This window comes from Vespula vulgaris, chromosome 3 (genome assembly GCF_905475345.1).
Source record: "Vespula vulgaris chromosome 3, iyVesVulg1.1, whole genome shotgun sequence".
Taxonomy (NCBI): Eukaryota; Metazoa; Arthropoda; class Insecta; order Hymenoptera; family Vespidae; genus Vespula; species Vespula vulgaris.
This window is the reverse complement of record NC_066588.1, coordinates 996,754-1,019,542: the sequence shown is the minus strand read 5'-3', so window position 1 is coordinate 1,019,542 and position 22,789 is coordinate 996,754. Positions and strand designations below refer to the sequence as shown.

Here is a 22,789-nt window from a genome sequence, read left to right as displayed (position 1 = left end):
TTTTTACCTAAGATACAATCGAGAAATATTTCGATATTTTCTTCAATTATATACGTTTTGATATATTTAGTGATATATCAGAGTCGAAATAAAAATGCCAGGTACGCCAATGGAACCAAATAGAGATACATTACAGAAATTACAAACCGAGCGTCCCTCGAATGGAAATTATCAGCAAGTAGTGCGAGAAATTACGCAAACGGATCATCTTAATAAAAGATTATTAGTGTCCTTGTTAGAGAGAATGAATAAATCGAACGGAGAGTTCGATAGTTTTATGGAAAAAGAAACAAATACTTCTCAAGATAACGATGATAGCGATTTTTAGGTTAAGATTTTTCAAAAGGCATATATAGCTAATGCAGTTTTCTGAATAGTTCTGAAGTTTATGAACATATAACAAAATATTACGTGTATTTAACTACTACATTCTATTTTCTTTTCCTGCATATAATTGTATACTTATAAAGATTTCTTAATATGAATGCATTGTCAGATTTTTCTGATCAGGAGGATGATATATTGGCAGAGTATGAAAAAGAAGATACTGACAAAGATGATAAAAATTTAAACGATGTTGATGAAGAAGAACAAAAAGAGAATGTTCCAAGAAGAATTGATCCTTCCACGTCACAGAGACATGTCGTACGTAATCCTATACCTAAGCTAAATACAGAACGTTTGAAAGGTCCTAAAGGTATACATACCATCGAAAAACATTTTGAAGGATTTAAATTTCATGGCAAAGGATATGAAAAAAAGGATTTGGACCGTGTTATGAAAAGATTAGAACATTGGGCACATAGGTTGTTTCCAAAATTAGATTTTGATGACTTTTTAGAAAAAACAGAGAAGCTTGGTTCTAAAAAAGATCTCTCAGTATTTGTAACAAAATATAGAAATGATATGATAACATTTGATGATGCTGAAATTTTACAAAATAACGCAAGTGATGATGAACCTATAGAAACTAATGTTGCTGTTGATGCATTTGATTTACTGATTGCCGAACAAATTGAAAAACAGAAGGAGGTATTGGTACAACATAATCCTAAGACAAATGATATATCTATAAATGATCAAGCTAATGATATGTTGTTTGAAAATGAATTGGAGCAATGTTCTACTCAAACTGATAAAGTCATAGAAACAAACAACTCACAAACTAATACTTCTGAGTTAAGTGATGAAATAAAGGAAAGAATTGAAAGAAACAGACAACTAGCTATTGAACGAAGACTTGCTAGATTAAAAGCTATAAAAGAAAATGAGAAAAAAAAGGAAATAGGAGAGGATATTGAAATGGAAATACCAAACTAAAGAAATTTAAACAATGCATAATATTATAAACTTTGAGATTGATAAAATTAGATTCATATATTATCGTTACAGATATAAAAAAATTAAAAAAATTTGTATTACAAAATATATACTTGTTTTATACAAATAATTCATTAACATTTATGATATCCCTTAATAATTTATTTTTTAACTTTATTCCTTACATAAAAGAAATTAATATCATACATTTATGTTATTACTTGTCTAATACTAACATAAAAATTGATTTCATTTATGTTCATTATAAAAAAGTATAATTATTAAATAAATTGTTTTATTTCATAGCTATGTTCTACGCTTCTGTGTACTGATATATAATACATTATTACCACGTATAAAAGCATCACCATACTTGTCCTTTAATTGTCCATTAACATATTCCTCTGTTTGTTCTAATGCTATATTCATGTAGCCATCGAGACAAGCTAATACACCTATAAACATTTATAATGAGTAGTGGAACATTAAAATGAAACATTAAAATTTTTCTTTCTGAATTTCGAAATATGATAAGGAAATAAAAACATATATATATATATATATATATATATATACCTCTGTAATCAACGCCACTATTTAATTTAACAACTACAGGTCTGCCATGAATTTGTTGAATAAATTGCGATAAAGCTTCTTTACGACTCATCTGCAATTAACATCGATAAATTATTATATTATGCAAGAATCGACATTATTTTATCTTTTTATTTATTCTTTAGTTAATATATTTAAAAAATATGTACTCACGACTATTCAAATATAGTATTAAACTTTTTATTCAATTTTTGAGAGTAGAATGTTTGAACGTTAAAACATTTAGACTGGCCACACACACTTTCCGTAAGAATAACTGCAAACGTAACGTAGAAATCCATGCACACAACGTTTCGTCGTAGCGTTGCCATGACAACGTTACTACGACCCGTTTGATTTCGATTACTGTTATTTAGGTTATAGCAGTGAAATATACTAAATATTTAAAAAATACTTTATAAATTTGTAAAGTAAATTTATCAATTATTATGGAATAAATAAATTTTTTATTATATTAGCTTTGGGTGTGTACAAATTTATGCATTCAATATTTTACAAATGCTTCGTTGTTCGCGCCGAAAGTAGAGGTCAGATAACCTTGCAATCTGATTGGTTGTCATAAGAACGTTAAATAGTACTGCGTTGAAATTTTCGACTGTAGTGTACTGTTACTGTACACTGATCAATCAAGCAACGCGATTGGTTGAAACCTTTCTGTATATATGGCCAGCATAAATAACAAAAATATAGAGATACAAACTCAATATTTAGACGAATATAATCGATCGTAGTGTGTTTAACTTAAACGACGATAGGAGCGTGTATCAAAAACATAAAAGAAATAAATTGCATAAAATACAATGCACATAAAGAGTTGTCACTGACTAATAGGTTTTAATAATCGATTTAAATGTGATCTAATTGTTAACAAATTGTCAAAAATCAAATCTAATTATTTGAAACTTTTGATTGTTTGTAATTAGTACATTAAATATTTCTACTTAATAAATTTTACATTACAATTGGATTTCAAATAAACAACAAGAAAAAAGAAGAACGTAATTATAATTCGTGGAAAAATCATAAAGCGCAATTTCTGTGGATTATTCAGCTATACGTCATACCGTTCTATAGTCCGAAGTAAGCTATCCAATTTATTGTCTGCTTTCTTTGATTCGTTTTAGTATATATCCTAAGCTCCATTAGTAAAGATCGACTTATTGGTGATTTATAATCGCTCATTGGTGACAATTACCTTCTTTTTATAATATAACTTGTGAATATTAGAAAAAAAAAAGAATTTTAATCCAATGTTTTAATTAAACATTGAATTTAAGTGTTAAAAAGATTAATCATTTATTAATCAACATTATAGTTACTATTGTTAACACAGGAAAAAGAATGAGTGTGCTTTCTTTTAATGATATTTTATAATAGTTTATTATAATCATAGCTGAAGTGTAATTATACATATTATAATTATATTGATAATTGTGTCGATTTATCAACATTTCTTATATTCATTTAATATGTTATATTGGTTGCCAAAAAAACGCTTAATAAAAAGGTAACAATATCTTTTGTTGTACGTGCATGATAACAAAGGCAAAGAATACTTAATAGGATTAAGAAATAGATATTTTCTTGTATATATTTGCTATTAATATATTAACTTATAAGTATATGAATAGACAGTTATTCAACCATTATTCAACTATTATTCAACCATTATTCAACAAAGCCTTTTAATGCAAAAGTAAGTTCACACACTTATAAACAATAGAAAAAGAAAGATAAAAAAAGAGTAGCATTCTTAATTATTATTATAATTATATTAATATATTTAATTTTGCATTAATACAAATTGCACATAATTATACAATGTTTTATTGTACAATATTTTATGAATTTGAAGATTTTAAAATTATAAAATAGAGAGATTATGCAATTACTTTTCCTATTTATATGTATATTTGTGAGTCATTTCATTTGGACAAATTATCTATAGATCTTTTGTAAATAATATCTATCCATAAAATACAAGTATATATACTTGATACATTAATTAATAGAACATAACATTCCATATAAAATGTGCTTTGATAACTTCCTGTAATAAATTTTGCTAACTGAAAGTATTTTACATCACAAAAGGACTTGTGACAGGAATCCTTAAGCTTTGGTAGCTACTAACAAACATGCGATCGAGTTATCTACTCTTAGCAGCAGTGATACCATTCATCGTCCTTGATATTTGGTACACAGGAATGTAAGTTACTTTGTTGAATCAATCAAACTTCTGTGGTTAATTATTGGTATATCTAATTATACTTTTTCTTATGTAAAATTATAAGCAAATTAAATGACCAAATAATCCAAATAACATTAATTTAATGCTTTCCCAACATATTAATTACACTTGGAGTGTAACATATAAGTACATATTATAAATAGATGTAACTATCACTTTTTTAACAATTTTTTATTTTATTATGAAATGTAATATATGAATTGTAATTCTAATACCATCTATATATATTTCAGATGTTTATTATGGATTATGAAAGTATCAATCCTAACTTATCTTATTTTATTTGGTATTCTACCCATTATATTTCATTATTCTTATGCAGTACAAAAAAAAATTCTTTTTCTAAATTTTGGTAAGTATTCATCTGTATATATTTATTCTAATATATGAAACAACACAGCTACTAATTCTTCAAACAAAATAATAAATTTTATTCTTTAGTATACTGGCCACTTAACACTGATTTTTCAAAGCCAGAGTTTCTTGGCTTGAAAGGAGTTAGAAATTTTTACTTGCATACCGATGAACACGTAAAATTAGGAGTATGGTAAATAATATGAGAAATATAACTATAAAATATAATTGACATTATTTTTATATATATATTTACTTTATTATCTATCTATTTTCAGGCATATATTGCCACGATCTTTAATAAATGATTCATTTGCTGCAACAAATGAAGTTTTTGAAACTTCTTTATATAACAGTAGTAAACCAGTTTTTGTATATATGCATGGAAATAGTGGAAATAGAGCAAGTAGCCATAGATTAGAACTTTATAAACTTTTCCAAGACTTGGATTATCATATTGTGTGCTTTGACTATAGAAGTATGTATAAAGATCTTTTATATTAATTCTTTGATTTGTTTGATGATCTATAATCTTAAATATCATATTTAGGTTATGGAGATAGCGACAAAGCAGAACTTTCAGAAACAGGTATTGTTAATGATAGTAAATATATTATTGAATGGGTAATGGCTAAAGTTAATGGCACTGCACCTGTTTTTATTTGGGGACATTCTTTGGGTACTGGGTAAGAGTTCAAATATTGCTTGACATATATATAGATACATATTAAATAACCAAATATATGAGTGAGTGTATAGAAAAAGGGCATATATTATAGCAGTTACTTATATAATCGTTACAATGAGCAATGAAAATTGTTTTCATATTTTCCGTAAATTTTATGAAATTTAATATACGTTTTTCTTCTAAACAACCATTCATATCTGTTTAATATTCTTGTATACAATATTATGTATATTGTATGCAAACAAAATTGTATGTATTTATATAAATAATATTAAAAAATGTAATTTTAATACAAATTCTTTGAGGATAGAGTGTCCACGCATGCATTAGCATTATTAGCTGCTAAAGGTACAATACCTACGGGTTTGATACTTGAATCACCTTTCAATAATATTATTGATGAAATAAGCGAACATCCATTTGCACAGGTTTTTTATTTATACATTTTTAAAAATAAGTCCCTCTTTCTTAATTTCTGATGTCTTATTTTTTTTTAATACAGATATTTAAACACTTACCATGGTTCCATTGGCTAGTTGTAGAACCTTTCTATCACAATGGTTTACGATTTGAATCAGACAAACACATTGGAAATGTTACTTGTCCTATCATGATATTACATGCTGAAGATGATAATATTATACCATTGTACTTGGGTGAAAAAGTATGTTTAAATATTATACTTGAAATGATATGTGTGTTAGAAGTATTTAAAAACATATACTAGATCTTTTTATAATATATATTTCAGTTATATCAAGCAGGATTGAATTATCATAAAAATGAAACAAATTTAATTGAAATGATTAGAATAGATGCATTATATGGACTTGGACATAAATATATTTGTCGATATAAAATATTACCAAACATAATTGAGTAAGTAAATGAAATAAATGGTATATGGGTTATTCTTAAAATTATATTTAAATGTATGAAATTTACTATCTTTTGATTTTTTTGTGTCTTTGTTTCTAGGTCGTTTGTAATAAAATTACAAAAAAACAAGACTGAAGAAAATACTTAATCTGTCTATAGTATTATTATGCAACTATGTTTCCAATAGAAATTTGATGGTATTTTATACACTTATAAAAGAGTATATTACAAAATGAATGCTATATAATTAATTTAAAAAAATATATTAATAACATTATGCTCTAAAACATTCTATTTACAAAATACTCATTTACACGAATATAATTACGAGAACAGAAAATTGATTATATTGGTGTTAATTTTATAATAAAATATCGAAACATAGAATTTCAAAAACAATACATTTATTTTTATATGTATTGCAATGAAAATAACTTTCTTGTATTGATGTGAGTTTGCTGTACAGTTTCTCAGGTTATTAAAAAAAAACAAATGTATCATTAAATTACAAACAGAATTAATAATGTAGTAGTTACGTAATTTACTAGTATAAATTACTTTCTGTATTATTTTTAATTTTATTCATTGAGTAATAAGAATTTGTTTTGAAAAATATAAGCATGAACTGAGTGTATTTGATTCTTATGGTATATATTTGTGATAAACATCGTCATGTGTTTATAATGTAATTGTAAAATATAAATGTAAAGGTTATACAAAATAAATTTCAATAGTAGTTTCTTGAATCTGTTCAAATTTCATGTGATTTTCATTTTCAAAATAAAAGATGTTCGATGTATAACTAATGACAATTCTGAAATTAATTATTATTATTATCAATTAAATTTATCTATTTTCACTGTCACCTTCCAATTTAGAAAAAAAAAAAAAACAATAGAAAATAATTAGATTATGTATCTTGTATATTTCCATTTTATATTCTATACTCCGTTATTAAAATTACAAACTGTAGATGGAAGTACAATCGCGGATGAAGTTGGTAAACTTCGTCAATTCTATATGAATCTACTTAGAATTTTCTCAATGACGCTTATACAGCAAAATAAGTAAAAATGGCGGTCACCATGGATTCTGTAAGAGAAAAGGTTCTTCAAAATTATCGAAAAAAACTTCTTGAACACAAAGAAGTAGAATCACGATTAAAAGAAAGTAAGATATATATATTTTTATTTATTTATTAATTTTTTTTTTATATATAATCTGTTCTCGAAAACATATATTACCTAACCTCATTTTTCTATGATAGTTCTTTGTCTCGCATTTGATTTATTATTAATTGTTATTTATATTTTATAATTTTCCCTATAATTAAACACATACAAATATTAAATTATACTTTTTGAATCTAATATATATATATAAATATTTTTTGATATTTATAGTGAGGGAACACTTAAAAGATTTGACCAAACAATATGATAAGTCTGAAAATGATTTGAAAGCTCTTCAAAGTGTTGGTCAGGTAAATAAATTATATTATTTAATAAATATACTTTTAAATATTTCTTTATGTAAAAAATTATCAATGTATGTACATATATTTTCTTAATTATTATAAACTTTCCATAGATTGTTGGTGAAGTTCTTAAGCAACTTACAGAAGAGAAATGTAAGTCAAATGCTTTGTTAATTAATAACAAATATAAAATCTATTTTATATAACAAAAAAAAAAAAAGATTTAGAAATTTGTTCTTTTATTTTAAAAATAAATATAGAAAACATGTAATGTCATTTTAGTTATAGTAAAAGCAACAAATGGTCCTCGTTATGTTGTTGGTTGTAGACGTCAACTTGATAAAAATAAATTAAAGTCTGGAACCAGAGTTGCTCTTGATATGACAACTCTAACTATAATGCGTTATTTACCACGTGAGGTAAAAATTATTTGATATGCAAAAATTAAGGGTGTTATACTTTATTAATCTATAAACTGTTTGTTATAAATTGTATATTAGGTTGATCCATTAGTTTACAACATGTCTCATGAAGATCCTGGTGATGTTACATATTCTGCTATTGGTGGTTTAAGCGAACAAATTCGTGAACTACGAGAAGTTATAGAACTACCTTTACTAAATCCTGAACTCTTTCAAAGAGTTGGTATTACTCCACCTAAAGGATGTTTATTATATGGTCCACCTGGTACTGGCAAAACACTATTGGCAAGAGCAGTTGCTAGTCAGTTAGATGCAAATTTCTTGAAAGTTGTATCAAGCGCTATTGTTGATAAATATATTGGAGAATCAGCACGACTGATCAGAGAAATGTTTAATTATGCTCGTGATCATCAACCTTGCATTATATTTATGGATGAAATTGATGCTATAGGTAAAATTTGTATATAGAAATGACAGTCTGACAAAGTTAATAGTACATAAAAAAAAAAAAAAATTATTACTACTATTTGATTTTACACAGGCGGGCGAAGATTTTCCGAGGGAACTAGTGCAGATAGAGAGATTCAAAGAACTCTAATGGAATTATTAAATCAAATGGATGGTTTTGATTCTTTAGGTCAAGTTAAAATGATAATGGCAACAAATAGACCTGATACTTTGGACCCTGCTCTTTTAAGACCCGGTCGTTTAGACAGAAAAATCGAAATACCATTACCTAATGAACAAGCACGACTCGAAATTTTGAAAATTCATGCAGGTCCAATTGCTAAGCATGGTGACATTGGTAAATATATTAATATGTAATGTATAATATAGATAATCTTCATGCTCTAGAAATAATTGGCTAATATTTAATACAGATTATGAGGCAGTAGTCAAATTATCAGATGGATTTAATGGGGCAGATTTAAGAAATGTTTGTACAGAAGCTGGATTATTTGCTATAAGGTTGGAGAGAGAATATGTTGTTCAAGAAGATTTTATGAAAGCTGTAAGAAAAGTTTCAGATAACAAGAAACTTGAATCAAAGTTAGATTACAAACCAGTATAAGAAAGCAATATAGCTATTGTGATTTAATGAATGATACAAAGAAATTAATAAAATAGCCTTATTTTATCTTAATAATACATACATTTTCATGTGAATTCGCATATTAATAATATATTAGTCATGCTTAACTTATCATCAATATATTTTGTCTGATATCACAAATTCATGTAAACCTGTGTCATGCTTTTATTATTCAAATAATGAGATGAATTTACATTTATAATACATGATATATGTTTATTTTTTTCTTTTCTTTCTTTCTTTTTTTCTTTTCTTCGAAATTTTATTTTGTTAACTGAAAATACTTATTCTAAAGTATTTGACAGACGTGATTTTTTTCTTTCTAAATATTGTTGTACATTATCATATTTTCTTTTATACAAAATGGGGAATAAATTTTGCCTAAGTGTATTATTATTCAATGACATCCAGACTTCATTCAATTCTTTTAATGTATTATTTGTAATTGAATCCAATACAAAATGATTATTCTTCAAAATATATACATTTACTCCTGCATTGGTTAAAACCCACATTTGATGATTTTTTAAAAAACAATCTAAAGGTTCATCTTCCATTATTATGGTTTCAATCCAAGTGGATGTCAAATGTGATTCCATTGTTTCATCAATGATGTATACTAGTAATATATTACTACTATAAAAACTTATAACAAGTAAAGATGATAATTTATTAAGTGCTGTAGCTTTTAGATGTTTCACAGGTAAGACATTAACATATTCTTCATAATGATTAGTTTTAAGAATTTGATTAAATTTGTCAATATTATATTTAGCAATTTTTTCACTAAAATTAACAGTTAATAATTCTCTTCCAAATTCATAATTCCATAACATGAAAGTTCCATCTCCTCCTGAGCTTATTAGAATTTTTTTTTTATGAGGTAGTTCACAAATATTTGTTACAAATTTGCTATGTCCAAGACAATAAGATACGATATTATACGAATGTGGAAACATTGATACACGGATCTTTTCATCTCTATCAGTTGTTAAAATATATTTTCCATCTTCTGTAACAAGTATATCCAGTAGCATCGATAAATGTCCCAAGAGTAAAGCTCCATTTTCTATAGGATTTGTAGTAGAAAATAGATAAGCATCTCCAGCTTTATCAGCAACAATTATATCATTGTTCGGAGAAAATATTACTTTGCTTGCTGCTCTAGGAAGTATTCTATTCGATATAAGTCTTTTACTTTTTCTTTCATATAAACATAATTGTTTACGATTTGTACATACCAAAAAATATTTGCCATCATTAGAAAATGTTGTACTTATTATCATGTGATATGATTCTACATCTATATTATTATCTTTATTAACTCCCTTATTACATTCCATATGAGGTAGTGCTATGGTACTTACTAAGTTATTATCGATATTGTATGTTATAAGATGATTACTGTTGCATACAACAATATCTGAATCATATATGCAGAAACTCATATTTTTTTTTGGATTTCAAATAAAATTTTTACAAACAATGGTCATATAATGATATTTATTTGCTGTGATATATTTCACAGATCAAATGTATAGAACTTTATTATTCTGCATTAGCAATACACGTGATTCACTGTTATCATGTTTCGGTATACGTTATATAGAAGGTTATCGATTAGAAGAGATCACTTTTTTATAATATATTATTGAAAGTTCACTTGCTTATTTTATTCTAAACATGTTTTAAAATTCGTAAAGAGCGATATATAATTTAAATTCTAACCGATATTTTGATTATGATATTAGTTAAATTATGACGTAGTTTAGCGTAAAAGCTTGTCTAGAGAAATTTATTTTTACATTTTAGAGACTTTTTTTTTATACTGTTACGAGTATCATCTTTTCGCGGGAAGGTGAAAAATCTTCGTTCATGCTCGAACTTAATATGCGTAAATGTAATTATACAATACAGTCAATTGTGAGACGTATATATTTTCAATTATTTAATTTTTCTATTAATTGTATTTTTTTTCGAGAACATTAAACGTACTATTTTTATATTAATAATGGCTGTACAACCAAATCAGCAATTTAGTATGGGTAAATAACCTTTGTTCTTAAGTTGCTCTCTCTTTTGTTGTAATAATATATAACTAAATATTTCAGATCCACCTTCCCAAATCAGTTTCATTAGATATTTCAAGAATCTTCCAGAAGTAAGTAAACGTTTATATGAAATATTAATATTTATTTTGTCTCAAAAGTTTGTGACACCGTTTGAAATATAGTTAAACTATCTTATGCTTAGATTATTATTAATAATTATATGATGATAACATATTCGTTTATAATTATAAAATTACAAAAAATCAATCTGCATGTATTAACACATTATAATTTTGTATTTATTTTAATACATTATGCTTTAAAGTTTTATAATACTAAATCATATGATACAATTTATGTGTTATGTTAATTTTTTTAAATGCATTAAATTACAATATCATAAATTGAATATTAATATTATTTTAGCTTATATACAATTGAATATATCATTTGTGGTAAATAAATCATATATATTATAATTCTTTATAGGATATAGATTGAAAATGAATTAAATTTAAAAATTATATTTAACCAAATATATCTCTAGCTTTTTCCTTTGCTTTATCAAAAGTATTTGTAAATTTATGACCAAGTCTTGTCCAGAATGTTGGTGGAGCTTCTGTTTCAACTTTTTCTGTTATTTCCGGTACTTCTGGTATTTCTGGTATTACTGTTGTAGTCATAGATAAAGGGATTACTTCTCTTGGTTTTTCTCTAATATCCCATGAATCTATACCATCTGAATAAGGAGGTAACGTAACGCTAGGATTTTGTGTTACATGGTGAAAAATATCATCACTATGATTAGCATCATATGGGCCACCACCATATGCTTCTAAAATACGTGGTTCTATTTTACCGCCTGAATTATTAATTTGAGAAGGCTCATTCTGCTGATTATTATTTTGATTTTCTCTCTTATACACTTCTTCTGGATTATGATCTTGATTTAATTGAGATTGAGATTCTCCATAATTATTTTGATATTGATTTTGTGTTGACTGTCTATAAATATGTCTAAATCTATGTCCACCTTTAGTGAATGTAATTCTTTTATGGGGATTTTGTTGCTGATGTTGCTGATTTCCTTCTTCATCGACTGTTTGAGTATTTGTCTGTTTTGGCACTTCTTGTTGATTTGAAGATTGCAGATATATAGGATATAATTCATTATTTTTTCCAATTTCTTGATTAGCTCTTGAATTATCTGATATTTGATTTGGATATGAAATAGTTTGACCAGTACCATCACTTGAATGATAAATATGCACAACGTTTGGATCTTTACTGTTGTCAGTTGTGAACTGAATAGAAGTTGTATATCTTGGTTTCCATTTTGGTTTTGGTGCTGGTGTCAGTAAATGTAAAGGTTTATTCTCATTCATATCTGATTGTTCTGCAGTCCCAGATACACTTGGATGAAAATATTGTTCATCTGGAAATTGTTGATTATGGCTGGTAGAGTATCTTTGGTTCTGTAATTGTTGTGTTTGCTGTCCAAATTCTAAATGTCCTGAAGTATGTTGCATTAAATCATCAAAACCACCTGTTTGTTGAGTTGGATCATCATTTTGTTCGGTATGTCTGCTGGGATTTCTATAATTTTGTATCTGTTGTGTTTGTTGTCCAAATTCTAAATTTCCTGAAGTTTGCTGAGTCAAATCTTCATATTTTTGATTTAAACTACTGGGATTTCTGTGATCTTGTGTTTGTTGTCCGAATTCCAAATGTCCTGAAGTCTGTTGTGTTAAATCGTCAAATCCACCCGTTTGTTGCGTTAGATCATCACTTTGTTGAGTTAAATCTTCAATATGTTGATTATATCTACTGCGATTTCTATTATTCTGTGTCTGTTGTGTATGTTGTCCAAATTCTAAATGTCCCGAAGTTTGTTGAGTTAAATCATCAAATCCACCTGTTTGTTGAGTTAAATCTTCATCTTGTTGAGTCAAATCTTCATATTTTTGATTCAAACTACTTGGATTTCTACGATTCTGTGTTTGTTGTCCAAATTCCAAATGTCCCGAAGTCTGTTGTGTTAAATCGTCAAATCCACCCGTTTGTTGCGTTAGATCATCACTTTGTTGAGTTAAATCTTCGATACGTTGATTATGTCTAGTGCGATTTCTATGATTCTGTGTCTGTTGTGTATGTTGTCCAAATTCCAAATGTCCCGAAGTCTGTTGTGTTAAATCGTCAAATCCACCCGTTTGTTGTGTTAGATCATCACTTTGTTGAGTTAAATCTTCGATACGTTGATTATATCTACTGCGATTTCTATGATTCTGTGTCTGTTGTGTATGTTGTCCAAATTCTAAATGTCCCGAAGTCTGTTGTGTTAAATCGTCAAATCCACCCGTTTGTTGAGTTAGATCATCACTCTGTTGAGTTAAATCTTCGATATGTTGATTATGTCTACTGCGATTTCTATTATTCTGTGTCTGTTGTGTATGTTGTCCAAATTCTAAATGTCCCGAAGTTTGTTGAGTTAAATCATCAAATCCACCTGTTTGTTGAGTTAAATCTTCGTCTTGTTGAGTCAAATCTTCATATTTTTGACTCAAACTACTGGGATTTCTGCGATTCTGTGTTTGTTGGCCAAATTCCAAATGTCCCGAAGTCTGTTGTGTTAAATCACCAAATCCACCTGTTTGTTGCGTTAGATCATCACTCTGTTGAGTTAAATCTTCGATACGTTGATTATGTCTACTGCGATTTCTATGATTCTGTGTCTGTTGTGTATGTTGTCCAAATTCTAAATGTCCCGAAGTCTGTTGTGTTAAATCATCAAATCCACCTGTTTGTTGAGTTAAATCTTCGTCTTGTTGAGTTAAATTTTCGATATGTTGATTATGTCTATTGCGATTTCCATGATTCTGTGTTTGTTGTCCGAATTCCAAATGTCCCGAAGTCTGTTGTGTTAAATCGTCAAATCCACCCGTTTGTTGCGTTAGATCATCACTTTGTTGAGTTAAATCTTCAATATGTTGATTATGTCTAGTGCGATTTCTCTGATTCTGTGTCTGTTGTGTATGTTGTCCAAATTCCAAATGTCCTGAAGTCTGTTGTGTTAAATCATCAAATCTACCTGTTTGTTGAGTTAAATCTTCGTCTTGTTGAGTCAAATCTTCATATTTTTGACTCGAACTATTGGGATTTCTGCGATTCTGTGTCTGCTGTCCGAATTCCAAATGTCCCGAAGTTTGTTGTGTTAAATCATCAAATCCACCTGTTTGTTGAGTTAAATCATCACTTTGTTGAGTTAAATCTTCGATACGTTGACTATGTCTACTGCGATTTCTATGATTCTGTGTCTGTTGTGTATGTTGTCCAAATTCTAAGTGTCCTGAAGTTTGTTGAGTTAAATCATCAAATCCATCCGTTTGTTGAGTCAAATCTTCGTATTTTTGATTTAAACTATTGGGATACCTGTGATTTTGTGTCTGTTGCCCAAATTCTAAATGTCCCGATGTTTGTTGAGTTAAATCATCAAATCCACCTGTTTGTTGAGTTAAATCTTCGTTTTGTTGAGTCAAATCTTCGATATGTTGATTATGTCTATTGCGATTTCCATGATTCTGTGTCTGTTGTCCAAATTCCAAATGTCCCGAAGTTTGTTGTGTTAAATCATCAAATCCACTTGTTTGTTGTGTCAAGTCTTCACTCTGTTGAGTTAAATCTTGATTTTGTTGTTGTGAAGATTGATGTTGCAGTTCATAGTCACTGTATGCCAGTTTTTCTGGTTGATAATGTTCTGGATTTTTTGGAATTCTCCCATATTGCTGTTGTTCCTGAATATGATTATATCGACGATAGTCTGCATTACGTTTATATTTTCTGTTATATCTATGCTCACTGTGCTGCATTTCATGAGTACAATCTTCATGTTGCATTCCTTGATCAATGCCATGTGTACCAGTAGCTACCTCTTGTACATTTGCTGTATAGCCTGGATTGTAATTATTACCTACTGTACGAACAACTTCCATGTTGTATGTCCTGCTTCTGTGATGTGAAGAATATTGGTTTCTGTCATATGGATTAGTATTAACAATTTCGCTTCTTTGTCCCATAGCATCCCAACCTTGTTGATGTTGTATTCTTTGTCCTCTTGAATATGGATAATTATCAATGTTTTCATTCAATCTACTCTGTTGTACACTGTCTATAGATTGATAATTTTGTCTCATTTGTGATTGATGTGTATCAAAATGTTCTCTTTGGTAATTCTCTCTTTGTTGTAGCCCAATCTGTTCATTATTTCTGTATCTTTGATAATTGCTATTTTCATTGATTGGAGATTGAACAGGACTGGGTAAAACATTTGTATGAGATTGAGAAATATATGTTTCTTGTCTTTGATGTTGAATATTTGGTCTATTTCTATTATATAGATTGTCTTGATTTCTGTATAATGCATCCTCAACAGTAAGTTGAGTTTGTCTATTTGGCAATTGATCTTGAGGTACATTATATATTGTTCCAATAGCAGGCATATACTCGTTTTGACCTCTATGTCTATAATCAGCACTTTCAGCAACTTGTAGATCATAATTTTTAAAAGTAGGTGTTACATTGTCTTGAATTAAATTCATAGTACCTGTATGCAAAGTGTTACTTGAGGCCACATGTTTGGAGTGGGATGTTCGATGGAGTTCTGTTTCTAAATTTTTGAATTCCTGATTTACTTTTTGTATTGTATTCTGCAGGTCATGTATATTTGAAGTAATCTCATGTTTAGGGTTGGTGCTATATTGAGAAGTATAATTTTGTTGGTAATAACGAATTGTTTTTGGACCAGTAACATATTGTCCTTCTTCTTCAAAAACACGTCCATGCCCTCCATCAGTTCTATATGTATTAACTTGAGACCAATTACCAGGTCTTGTTCCAATATATGGATTTTGACCTTGCAACAATCCTGAATCACCACCAGACATTCCATGTTGACTCACTTGTAAACTATCACCTAATCCTCCAAGATTCTCAAGTCTTCCATTATGACTTTCTTTTCCTCTGTACGATTCTACTAACTGATCATTATGTAAGTTATTATAGCTATGTTCTTGTCTGTATGATTCTGAATTTCTTGATTGCTCATATACTCTTTGACTGTCAGCATTATGCATAGAATTGTATCTGTTTTGATTGATTAATCTTTCTGACTGTATTAAATCTGGATTATTTACATGAGTATTAGTATATGAGGAAGTATAATTCTTTTTAAAATATCTTACACGTTTTGAACCTTCAACATATTGTCCTTGCTCTTCATAAACTTTACCATGACCACCATCTGTTCTATATTCATTTTGTTCTGTCCAATTACCAGGTCTATTGTAATCAAGATTCAAATGATTTATGTTTCTTATATTTGAATCTGTTATTAAATCTGCATGATCATTAAGATTACTAGATACTTGATGAGTTCTATAAGAATTGACCTTTTGATAAGTAGTAGTGCAGCTTTCTATGCAACCACTAGGTGCAGATAATGATTGTGTAAATAAAATGGATAAAACGATTATCCTTCTCATTGCCATATTTAGATTGGTCTGCGAAAAAAGAGAAATTTTGTTAAGTTTTATAGTAAATTATACATAATGATCAAATATATATAAAACATCTTTAAATAACAGTAAACAAGTTATGAATTTCTTATGATTTTTGAATTTATCATTAATTACGAAGTATTTGTTATAATCTTTGAAATTAATCATTAATTAAATTTTTATATTCTATTATAGTCATAATATGGCAAAATTTATTATTAAAAAAAATGACTTTATTACCTTGGAAGAGATGACCAAGACACACTTTTAATTCACTTGCTAATCTAAAGATGTTCTCACTAACATTGAAGGATGACATATAACAGAAGCAGATTGCAGCAATAGCATTTATGTCTGCTTCCCCTTCTTCATATCAGAATTCTGGGTTTTTTCTTATTTTTTAACTTTACTTCATATACTACTTATCACTGAGAATTCGTGGTAAAAGTATATTCAATAATACAATATAATATAAATGTACATTTTCTATTTATTGTTATTTATATTACTTCATTTTTATTTATTTATTTTTTTTTAAATCTGTATATAACCATATAAATAATTTTCTATTAAAAAGATGAATTAAAAAATTAAATTTCATTGTAGTTTTTCTAGTAGAATTATATAAAGTTATATGTTTTTATGTTATAATATAAATAATAATGATTTATTTTATTTGTGTAAGAATAAAAATAGAATAAAAAGTAACACTGGCTTCCAGGTAACAGTATATCCATATTTAGTGTGATGTGTCACAGATTAAGTCATCCTTTGTCTATAAGATCTTCACTGTATTGTTGCTTTCATTCACAAGATTAGCAAATCAAATTTCAAGGTTACTCTTATGTACTGAAGAAATACTCGTTATATAAAATATATGACAAAAACGAAGTATATAATTTATCATTATTGTAATATTACAATAACTTACGTGATATTCAATTAATAGTTATATTCATACATCAATTTCAATTAAATGAAACATATTGCCCAATTTTATAGTAGCCTACTTATAACATAAATTATTTGTCTTCCTGGAATATGAACTCTGATCTTTTATCATAATAATACTTCATGATGACCTCATTATTATAGGCGTCAGTGGATTTTCTGGATTGTACCAATACTTTCTGAATATGTACTACTTTAGTAATCAGTAATGAAAATATAGATCACAACACACAATAAATATATTTCGAAGTACATGTAACAAATATAGTACAATAAAAATAAAATCTATGTAAATTAATAATTAAATCAATGCTCTATTAAATGTTATAAATTATTCATTTAGCTATATATTTATTTAAACAAGACATTCTTTATCTTATCTAATTTATTCTCATGTATTTTTGTATTATTTTATGCTTGAAGTGTGTGTATCAATACTTTTCGAGAATTCGTATGTTTTATTTATACCCATTCAACAATCTGACCTCCTGATAGACATTGACCTATAGATATATTACAAGGTTTTAAATTTTCTCAGTAAAGAGAGAATAAACATTTCTAGAAATTTTATTATATGTCCTATGTGAAATATCCTTCTGGTAATATATCTAAAATATTATTATTTTATTATTTTTTATTAATATATAGAAATAAAATTAAAATTAAAATAAAATTTCATTTATCGAATGGAAATTTGTACATAATAATATTAACAAGGTATATTAATTTTTAGAACATATATTTCCTTAAATTGCGTATATTTAATATCAATATTAATATCAATAATTTTTATCACTTCGCGTGTGTTTATTACGTAAATAGGTCAAGGCGATACTAATCAATTGTATATAACATCAATAACTATAAGTTATATGTACATATAGAATTTCCATTAATACATGCATTGGATACAAAATTATAATGTTATTATACATAATAAATTAATAATCAAAATATAATTGATTAACAAACTATTAAAAAAAAATAATATTAATTTGTTCATTTTAGAAATCAAGTTCTACTATACGATTTTTTAACAGAGGTGATTATTATACATTACATGGAAGTGATGCTTTATTTGCTGCCAAAGAAATTTTTAAAACAACATCTGTTTGTAAAATGCTTGGTGCTGGTAAGTCATCATACAATTTTAATTTTAATATTATAAAATTATAAAATTTAATATTATAAATTATAATATTATAAAAAATTATTACTTGAGGATTTAATTTTCTTATTATAGAACCTTATAAAACTGAAGGTGTTATATTAAATAAAAGTCATTTTGAGGCATTTATACGTGACTTATTATTAGTAAAACAATATAGGGTGGAAGTTTACATCAATCAAGGATCAGTAAAGAACCAAAACTGGATACTAGAATATAAAGGATCACCTGGTAATTTGTCACAATTTGAAGATATATTGTTTGCTAACAATGATATAGCACTGGGAGTGTCAGTAATTGCAGTAAAATTGGGAATAGAAGGAAAATCCAGAGTAAGTTTGTATAACCATTGTATATCATAAAACTATTTATTATACTTATTATAGATTATATTTAAATTACTAATGTATATTTATATAGAAATATTTTTATAATAAAATTTATAATATTTTATAATTTATGATATTATATAGATTGTAGGTTTAAGCTGTCTTGATACTGTAGCAACTTCTTTCTCAGTTTGTGAATTCCAAGATAGTGAATCTTTCTCAAATTTAGAAACACTTATTGTTACACTTAATCCAAAAGAATGTCTACTAATCCAAGGAGAAGGTAGTTATGAGTTTGATACTCTAAAACAGGTTGGTAAATTATAGAAATATTATTATATGAAATTAGAAATATTATTATATGAATTATAGTATATTATTATATGAAATATTATAAAAGATTTATCTAATTTTTGTTATACATTTTTTAGGTAATAGAGAGAAGTAATGTTTTAGTTACTTTAAGAAAAAAGAGCGAATTTTCTAATGATTCAGTTGTACAAGATTTAAATACATTAATTAAATTTAAAAAAGGCCAGCAAGAAAATGCTCAATCATTACCTGAAGTAAATTTAACATTAGCTATGTCAGCTACATCTGCATTAATTAAATATTTGGATGTAAGTATATTTTTCATATAACTATAATTTTTAAGAGAGAAATTTTTTTCTTAAATATATGATACTAAAAAATTAAATTTCAGCTGACATCTGATGAGGGAAATATTCATCAATTTAGTATAGAACAAATAAAACAATCACGCTATTTAAAATTGGATACAGCAGCTATAAAGGCTCTTAATATCGAGCCTCGTATAGATGTATCTTCTAATTTAAATGGAAATGTACCTGCAAGTATTTTAACTTTATTGGACAAATGTAGAACTTCACAAGGTCATAGATTAATTGCACAATGGATTAGACAGCCTCTTAAAGATTTGGCACTTATAAAGGAAAGACATGATATTGTAGAAATATTAGTTAAAAACAATGAATTGAGATCTGCTCTTAGTGAAGATCATCTAAGACGAATACCAGACTTACAGCAATTAGCTAAAAAATTATGTAGAAAAAAAGCTCATCTTCAAGACTGTTACAAGTGTGTAACTAACGTTATACGTTACAATATAGAAAACCTCTATTTTATTATATGTCTTGATACGAAGTAACAGAGAAATAATTTATTATTTTATTATACTAGTTATATTTTTAAACTTATATATTCACTTGCAGAATTTATACGAGTGTGTCTCATTTGCCAAGATTGATACAACAACTTTCTGATGCTTCTGATATAACAGCATTAAAAGAATTGATTATAAATCCATTGAAAGAACTTGTCAATGATATGGATAAATTTCAACAAATGATCGAACAGACTATTGATTTAGACGCAGCGGAAAAAGGAGATTTTTTAGTACGTCCCGATTTTGACGATGAATTGAAAGGTATAAATAGATTGCTGTTATGTTTTTGTATAATTCAAGAAGATAAAAATCGAGCGTTACATCTTTTTGATTCGATTTTATGTGTATTGCATATAGATGCATATAAATTCTAATAATGATAAATTCCAAACAGAACTAAAGGAAGAAATGGATGAAATGGAAGAAAAAGTCCAATCCCAATTAAGTAAAGTAGCTGATGACTTGGGTTTAGAATCAGGAAAATCATTAAAATTGGAAACTAATCAACAGTTTGGTTATTATTTTCGAATAACGTTAAAGGAGGAAAAGATACTAAGAAATAAAAAAAATTATGTTATATTAGACTCTAATAAAAGTGGTGTAAGATTTAGAAATAATAAATTAAGCGAATTGAATGATGAATATATTGCTGCTAGAGACAAGTATACAACTCAACAAAAAACTGTTGTTACAGAAATTATTGAAATTGCAGGTTATTATATATTTAAAAATTATATTGATAAATAGAATTTATACGTATTTTATTATACATTGAATTTATACAGCTGGATATACCAGTCCGATTAAAAGTATTGGAGACGTTATCGCGTGTCTTGATGTCCTCATGGCATTTGCCTTAGCTGCAGCAAACGCACATAAAACATATGTACGCCCAGAAATGCTTTCTAGCGAACACGGTGAATTTAATCTTGTTCAAGTGAGACATCCTTGTTTAGAAATACAAGAAGGCGTAGATTATATCGCTAACGACGTATATTTCAAAAGAGGTCAATATAATAAATTAATGAAATATTAGGTTTTCAAGAATTATCATATTTCATATTAATTCTTAAATAATTTTAGACGAGGTTCATTGTTACATTATAACTGGTCCAAATATGGGTGGTAAAAGTACGTATATACGTTCTGCTGGTGTAACTGCATTAATGGCACACATTGGAAGTTTTGTCCCTTGTGATAAAGCAACAATATCTTTATTGGATTGTATATTAGCAAGAATTGGAGCTGATGATTCACAATTAAAAGGTCTCTCAACGTTTATGATGGAAATGATAGAAACAGCTGCTATTTTAAGGGTATATTAAACTAATGACGTTACGTTTTTCAAGATATATATATATATATATATATATATATATATATATATATATATATAATTATTCTCTTATATTATTTATAGACAGCAACGTCTAATTCACTTGTCATTATTGACGAACTTGGTAGAGGTACATCAACGTATGAAGGATGTGGTATTGCTTGGTCCATAGCAGAGTAAAATTTATATTTCAATCTAAAATAATACGTATATTGTTTACAATAGAATTATTTCTTAAATAATATGATATTTTCTTTTTTAGACATTTAGCAAAAGAAATTAAATCTTATTGCTTATTTGCAACACATTTTCACGAAATTACGAGACTTTCTGAAGAAATACCTACAGTTAAAAATCAACACGTAACAGCTCTTATTCAAAACGATAAACTTACTTTACTTTATAAAGTAAAGCCTGGTATTTGTGATCAAAGCTTTGGTATTCATGTTGCTAAGATGGCTAATTTTCCAGATAACGTAATAGAGGTAATTTTGAATTATATATCTTGTATTAAGAATAAGATAAATCGATTAATAATGTATATTACAGTTTGCTAAACGAAAACAAACAGAATTAGAGGATTATCAGGGAACAGTTTTTGAAGGATCTAATTGTCCACAAAAAAAGCGAAAAATTATAAAGGTTTAAAAATAATAATTTCTTATTGATTTATGTTACATTATCTACGTAATAATATTCTTATTTACATTTTACATAATTTTATTATAGGAAGCTGATGGTTTGATAGCCGAATTTCTCAATAAATGCAAAACACTAGATAAATCTTTAACAAATGCACAGCTGAAAGATAAGATCTTAGAATATAAAACAGAAATTTGTTCTCATAAAAATCCATATATTGAAGCCTTACTATCAGCGAGTTCCTAATTTATCTTTAATTTAAGTACGCCGAATAAATAAATATACTGTCAATTATTGGCGGAATATATTTTTTTATATATTTTTTAATTAAATACTATTAATTGTAAGCTTAAATGACAGTATTAAGTTATTTGAAATAATAACATTTCGAAAATATTTTATATTCCATGTACATAAAGCGTTTATTAACATTTTTTTGTTTAAAGTATTCCATGTTCTCCCTTAAAGCTTCGTC

At 27.1% G+C, this 22,789-nt stretch overlaps 7 protein-coding genes across 26 annotated transcripts; 4 read left to right on the top strand and 3 right to left on the bottom strand.

Annotated features, from left to right (window-relative positions):
* Positions 1 to 329: 329 nt before the first annotated feature.
* On the top strand, positions 330 to 1,450 carry LOC127062407 (protein TIPIN homolog). Its single transcript, XM_050990575.1, has one exon. The coding sequence runs from the start codon at positions 481 to 483 to the stop codon at positions 1,318 to 1,320; it is 840 nt and encodes a 279-aa protein (XP_050846532.1). The 5' UTR covers positions 330 to 480; the 3' UTR covers positions 1,321 to 1,450.
* Positions 1,451 to 1,598: 148 nt separating this feature from the next.
* On the bottom strand, positions 1,599 to 2,252 carry LOC127062410 (U6 snRNA-associated Sm-like protein LSm6). The gene is made up of 3 exons (XM_050990582.1): positions 2,089 to 2,252; positions 1,897 to 1,987; positions 1,599 to 1,775 (listed from the first exon to the last, which is right to left on the bottom strand). Exons 2-3 carry the CDS (start codon positions 1,985 to 1,987, stop codon positions 1,627 to 1,629), a joined length of 240 nt encoding a protein of 79 aa, XP_050846539.1. The 5' UTR covers positions 2,089 to 2,252; the 3' UTR covers positions 1,599 to 1,626.
* Positions 2,253 to 2,679: 427 nt separating this feature from the next.
* Positions 2,680 to 6,841, top strand: LOC127062405 (lysophosphatidylserine lipase ABHD12). Of its 9 annotated transcripts, none has more exons than XM_050990568.1 (10): positions 2,680 to 3,015; positions 4,042 to 4,144; positions 4,420 to 4,538; positions 4,628 to 4,733; positions 4,819 to 5,018; positions 5,091 to 5,226; positions 5,539 to 5,656; positions 5,731 to 5,892; positions 5,980 to 6,107; positions 6,207 to 6,837. In XM_050990568.1, the coding sequence occupies exons 2-10, from the start codon at positions 4,074 to 4,076 to the stop codon at positions 6,253 to 6,255; spliced, it is 1,089 nt and encodes a 362-aa protein (XP_050846525.1). In that variant the 5' UTR covers positions 2,680 to 3,015; positions 4,042 to 4,073; the 3' UTR covers positions 6,256 to 6,837. The 9 variants fall into 9 exon arrangements, with proteins under 9 accessions (XP_050846525.1, XP_050846524.1, XP_050846529.1 ...); XM_050990567.1 differs by having other exon boundaries at positions 2,680 to 3,442; XM_050990572.1 differs by adding an exon at positions 4,301 to 4,331 and having other exon boundaries at positions 2,680 to 4,144.
* A 276-nt stretch (positions 6,842 to 7,117) lies between these two features.
* Positions 7,118 to 9,217, top strand: LOC127062499 (26S proteasome regulatory subunit 10B). The gene is made up of 7 exons (XM_050990843.1): positions 7,118 to 7,277; positions 7,511 to 7,590; positions 7,698 to 7,737; positions 7,867 to 8,003; positions 8,085 to 8,457; positions 8,548 to 8,811; positions 8,888 to 9,217. The coding sequence occupies exons 1-7, from the start codon at positions 7,181 to 7,183 to the stop codon at positions 9,076 to 9,078; spliced, it is 1,182 nt and encodes a 393-aa protein (XP_050846800.1). The 5' UTR covers positions 7,118 to 7,180; the 3' UTR covers positions 9,079 to 9,217.
* LOC127062500 (tRNA (guanine-N(7)-)-methyltransferase non-catalytic subunit wdr4) lies at positions 9,123 to 10,869 on the bottom strand. Its single transcript, XM_050990844.1, has one exon. The coding sequence runs from the start codon at positions 10,545 to 10,547 to the stop codon at positions 9,384 to 9,386; it is 1,164 nt and encodes a 387-aa protein (XP_050846801.1). The 5' UTR covers positions 10,548 to 10,869; the 3' UTR covers positions 9,123 to 9,383.
* Positions 10,870 to 10,998: 129 nt separating this feature from the next.
* On the top strand, positions 10,999 to 22,748 carry LOC127062493 (DNA mismatch repair protein Msh2). Of its 3 annotated transcripts, XM_050990832.1 has the most exons (15): positions 10,999 to 11,144; positions 11,211 to 11,260; positions 18,662 to 18,785; positions 18,897 to 19,153; positions 19,295 to 19,462; positions 19,582 to 19,770; positions 19,854 to 20,248; positions 20,383 to 20,597; positions 20,731 to 21,048; positions 21,122 to 21,343; positions 21,420 to 21,652; positions 21,757 to 21,848; positions 21,935 to 22,157; positions 22,222 to 22,314; positions 22,402 to 22,748. In XM_050990832.1, the coding sequence occupies exons 1-15, from the start codon at positions 11,111 to 11,113 to the stop codon at positions 22,558 to 22,560; spliced, it is 2,772 nt and encodes a 923-aa protein (XP_050846789.1). In that variant the 5' UTR covers positions 10,999 to 11,110; the 3' UTR covers positions 22,561 to 22,748. The 3 variants fall into 3 exon arrangements, with proteins under 3 accessions (XP_050846789.1, XP_050846791.1, XP_050846790.1); XM_050990834.1 differs by lacking the exons at positions 10,999 to 11,144; positions 11,211 to 11,260 and adding an exon at positions 18,234 to 18,252; XM_050990833.1 differs by lacking the exons at positions 10,999 to 11,144; positions 11,211 to 11,260 and adding an exon at positions 18,423 to 18,576.
* Positions 11,428 to 17,094, bottom strand: LOC127062490 (filaggrin-2-like). Of its 10 annotated transcripts, none has more exons than XM_050990811.1 (3): positions 16,943 to 17,094; positions 13,798 to 16,705; positions 11,428 to 13,656 (listed from the first exon to the last, which is right to left on the bottom strand). In XM_050990811.1, the coding sequence occupies exons 2-3, from the start codon at positions 16,691 to 16,693 to the stop codon at positions 11,678 to 11,680; spliced, it is 4,875 nt and encodes a 1,624-aa protein (XP_050846768.1). In that variant the 5' UTR covers positions 16,694 to 16,705; positions 16,943 to 17,094; the 3' UTR covers positions 11,428 to 11,677. The 10 variants fall into 10 exon arrangements, with proteins under 10 accessions (XP_050846768.1, XP_050846776.1, XP_050846769.1 ...); XM_050990819.1 differs by having other exon boundaries at positions 11,428 to 13,065; XM_050990812.1 differs by having other exon boundaries at positions 11,428 to 13,947; positions 14,239 to 16,705.
* Positions 22,749 to 22,789: the final 41 nt, after the last annotated feature.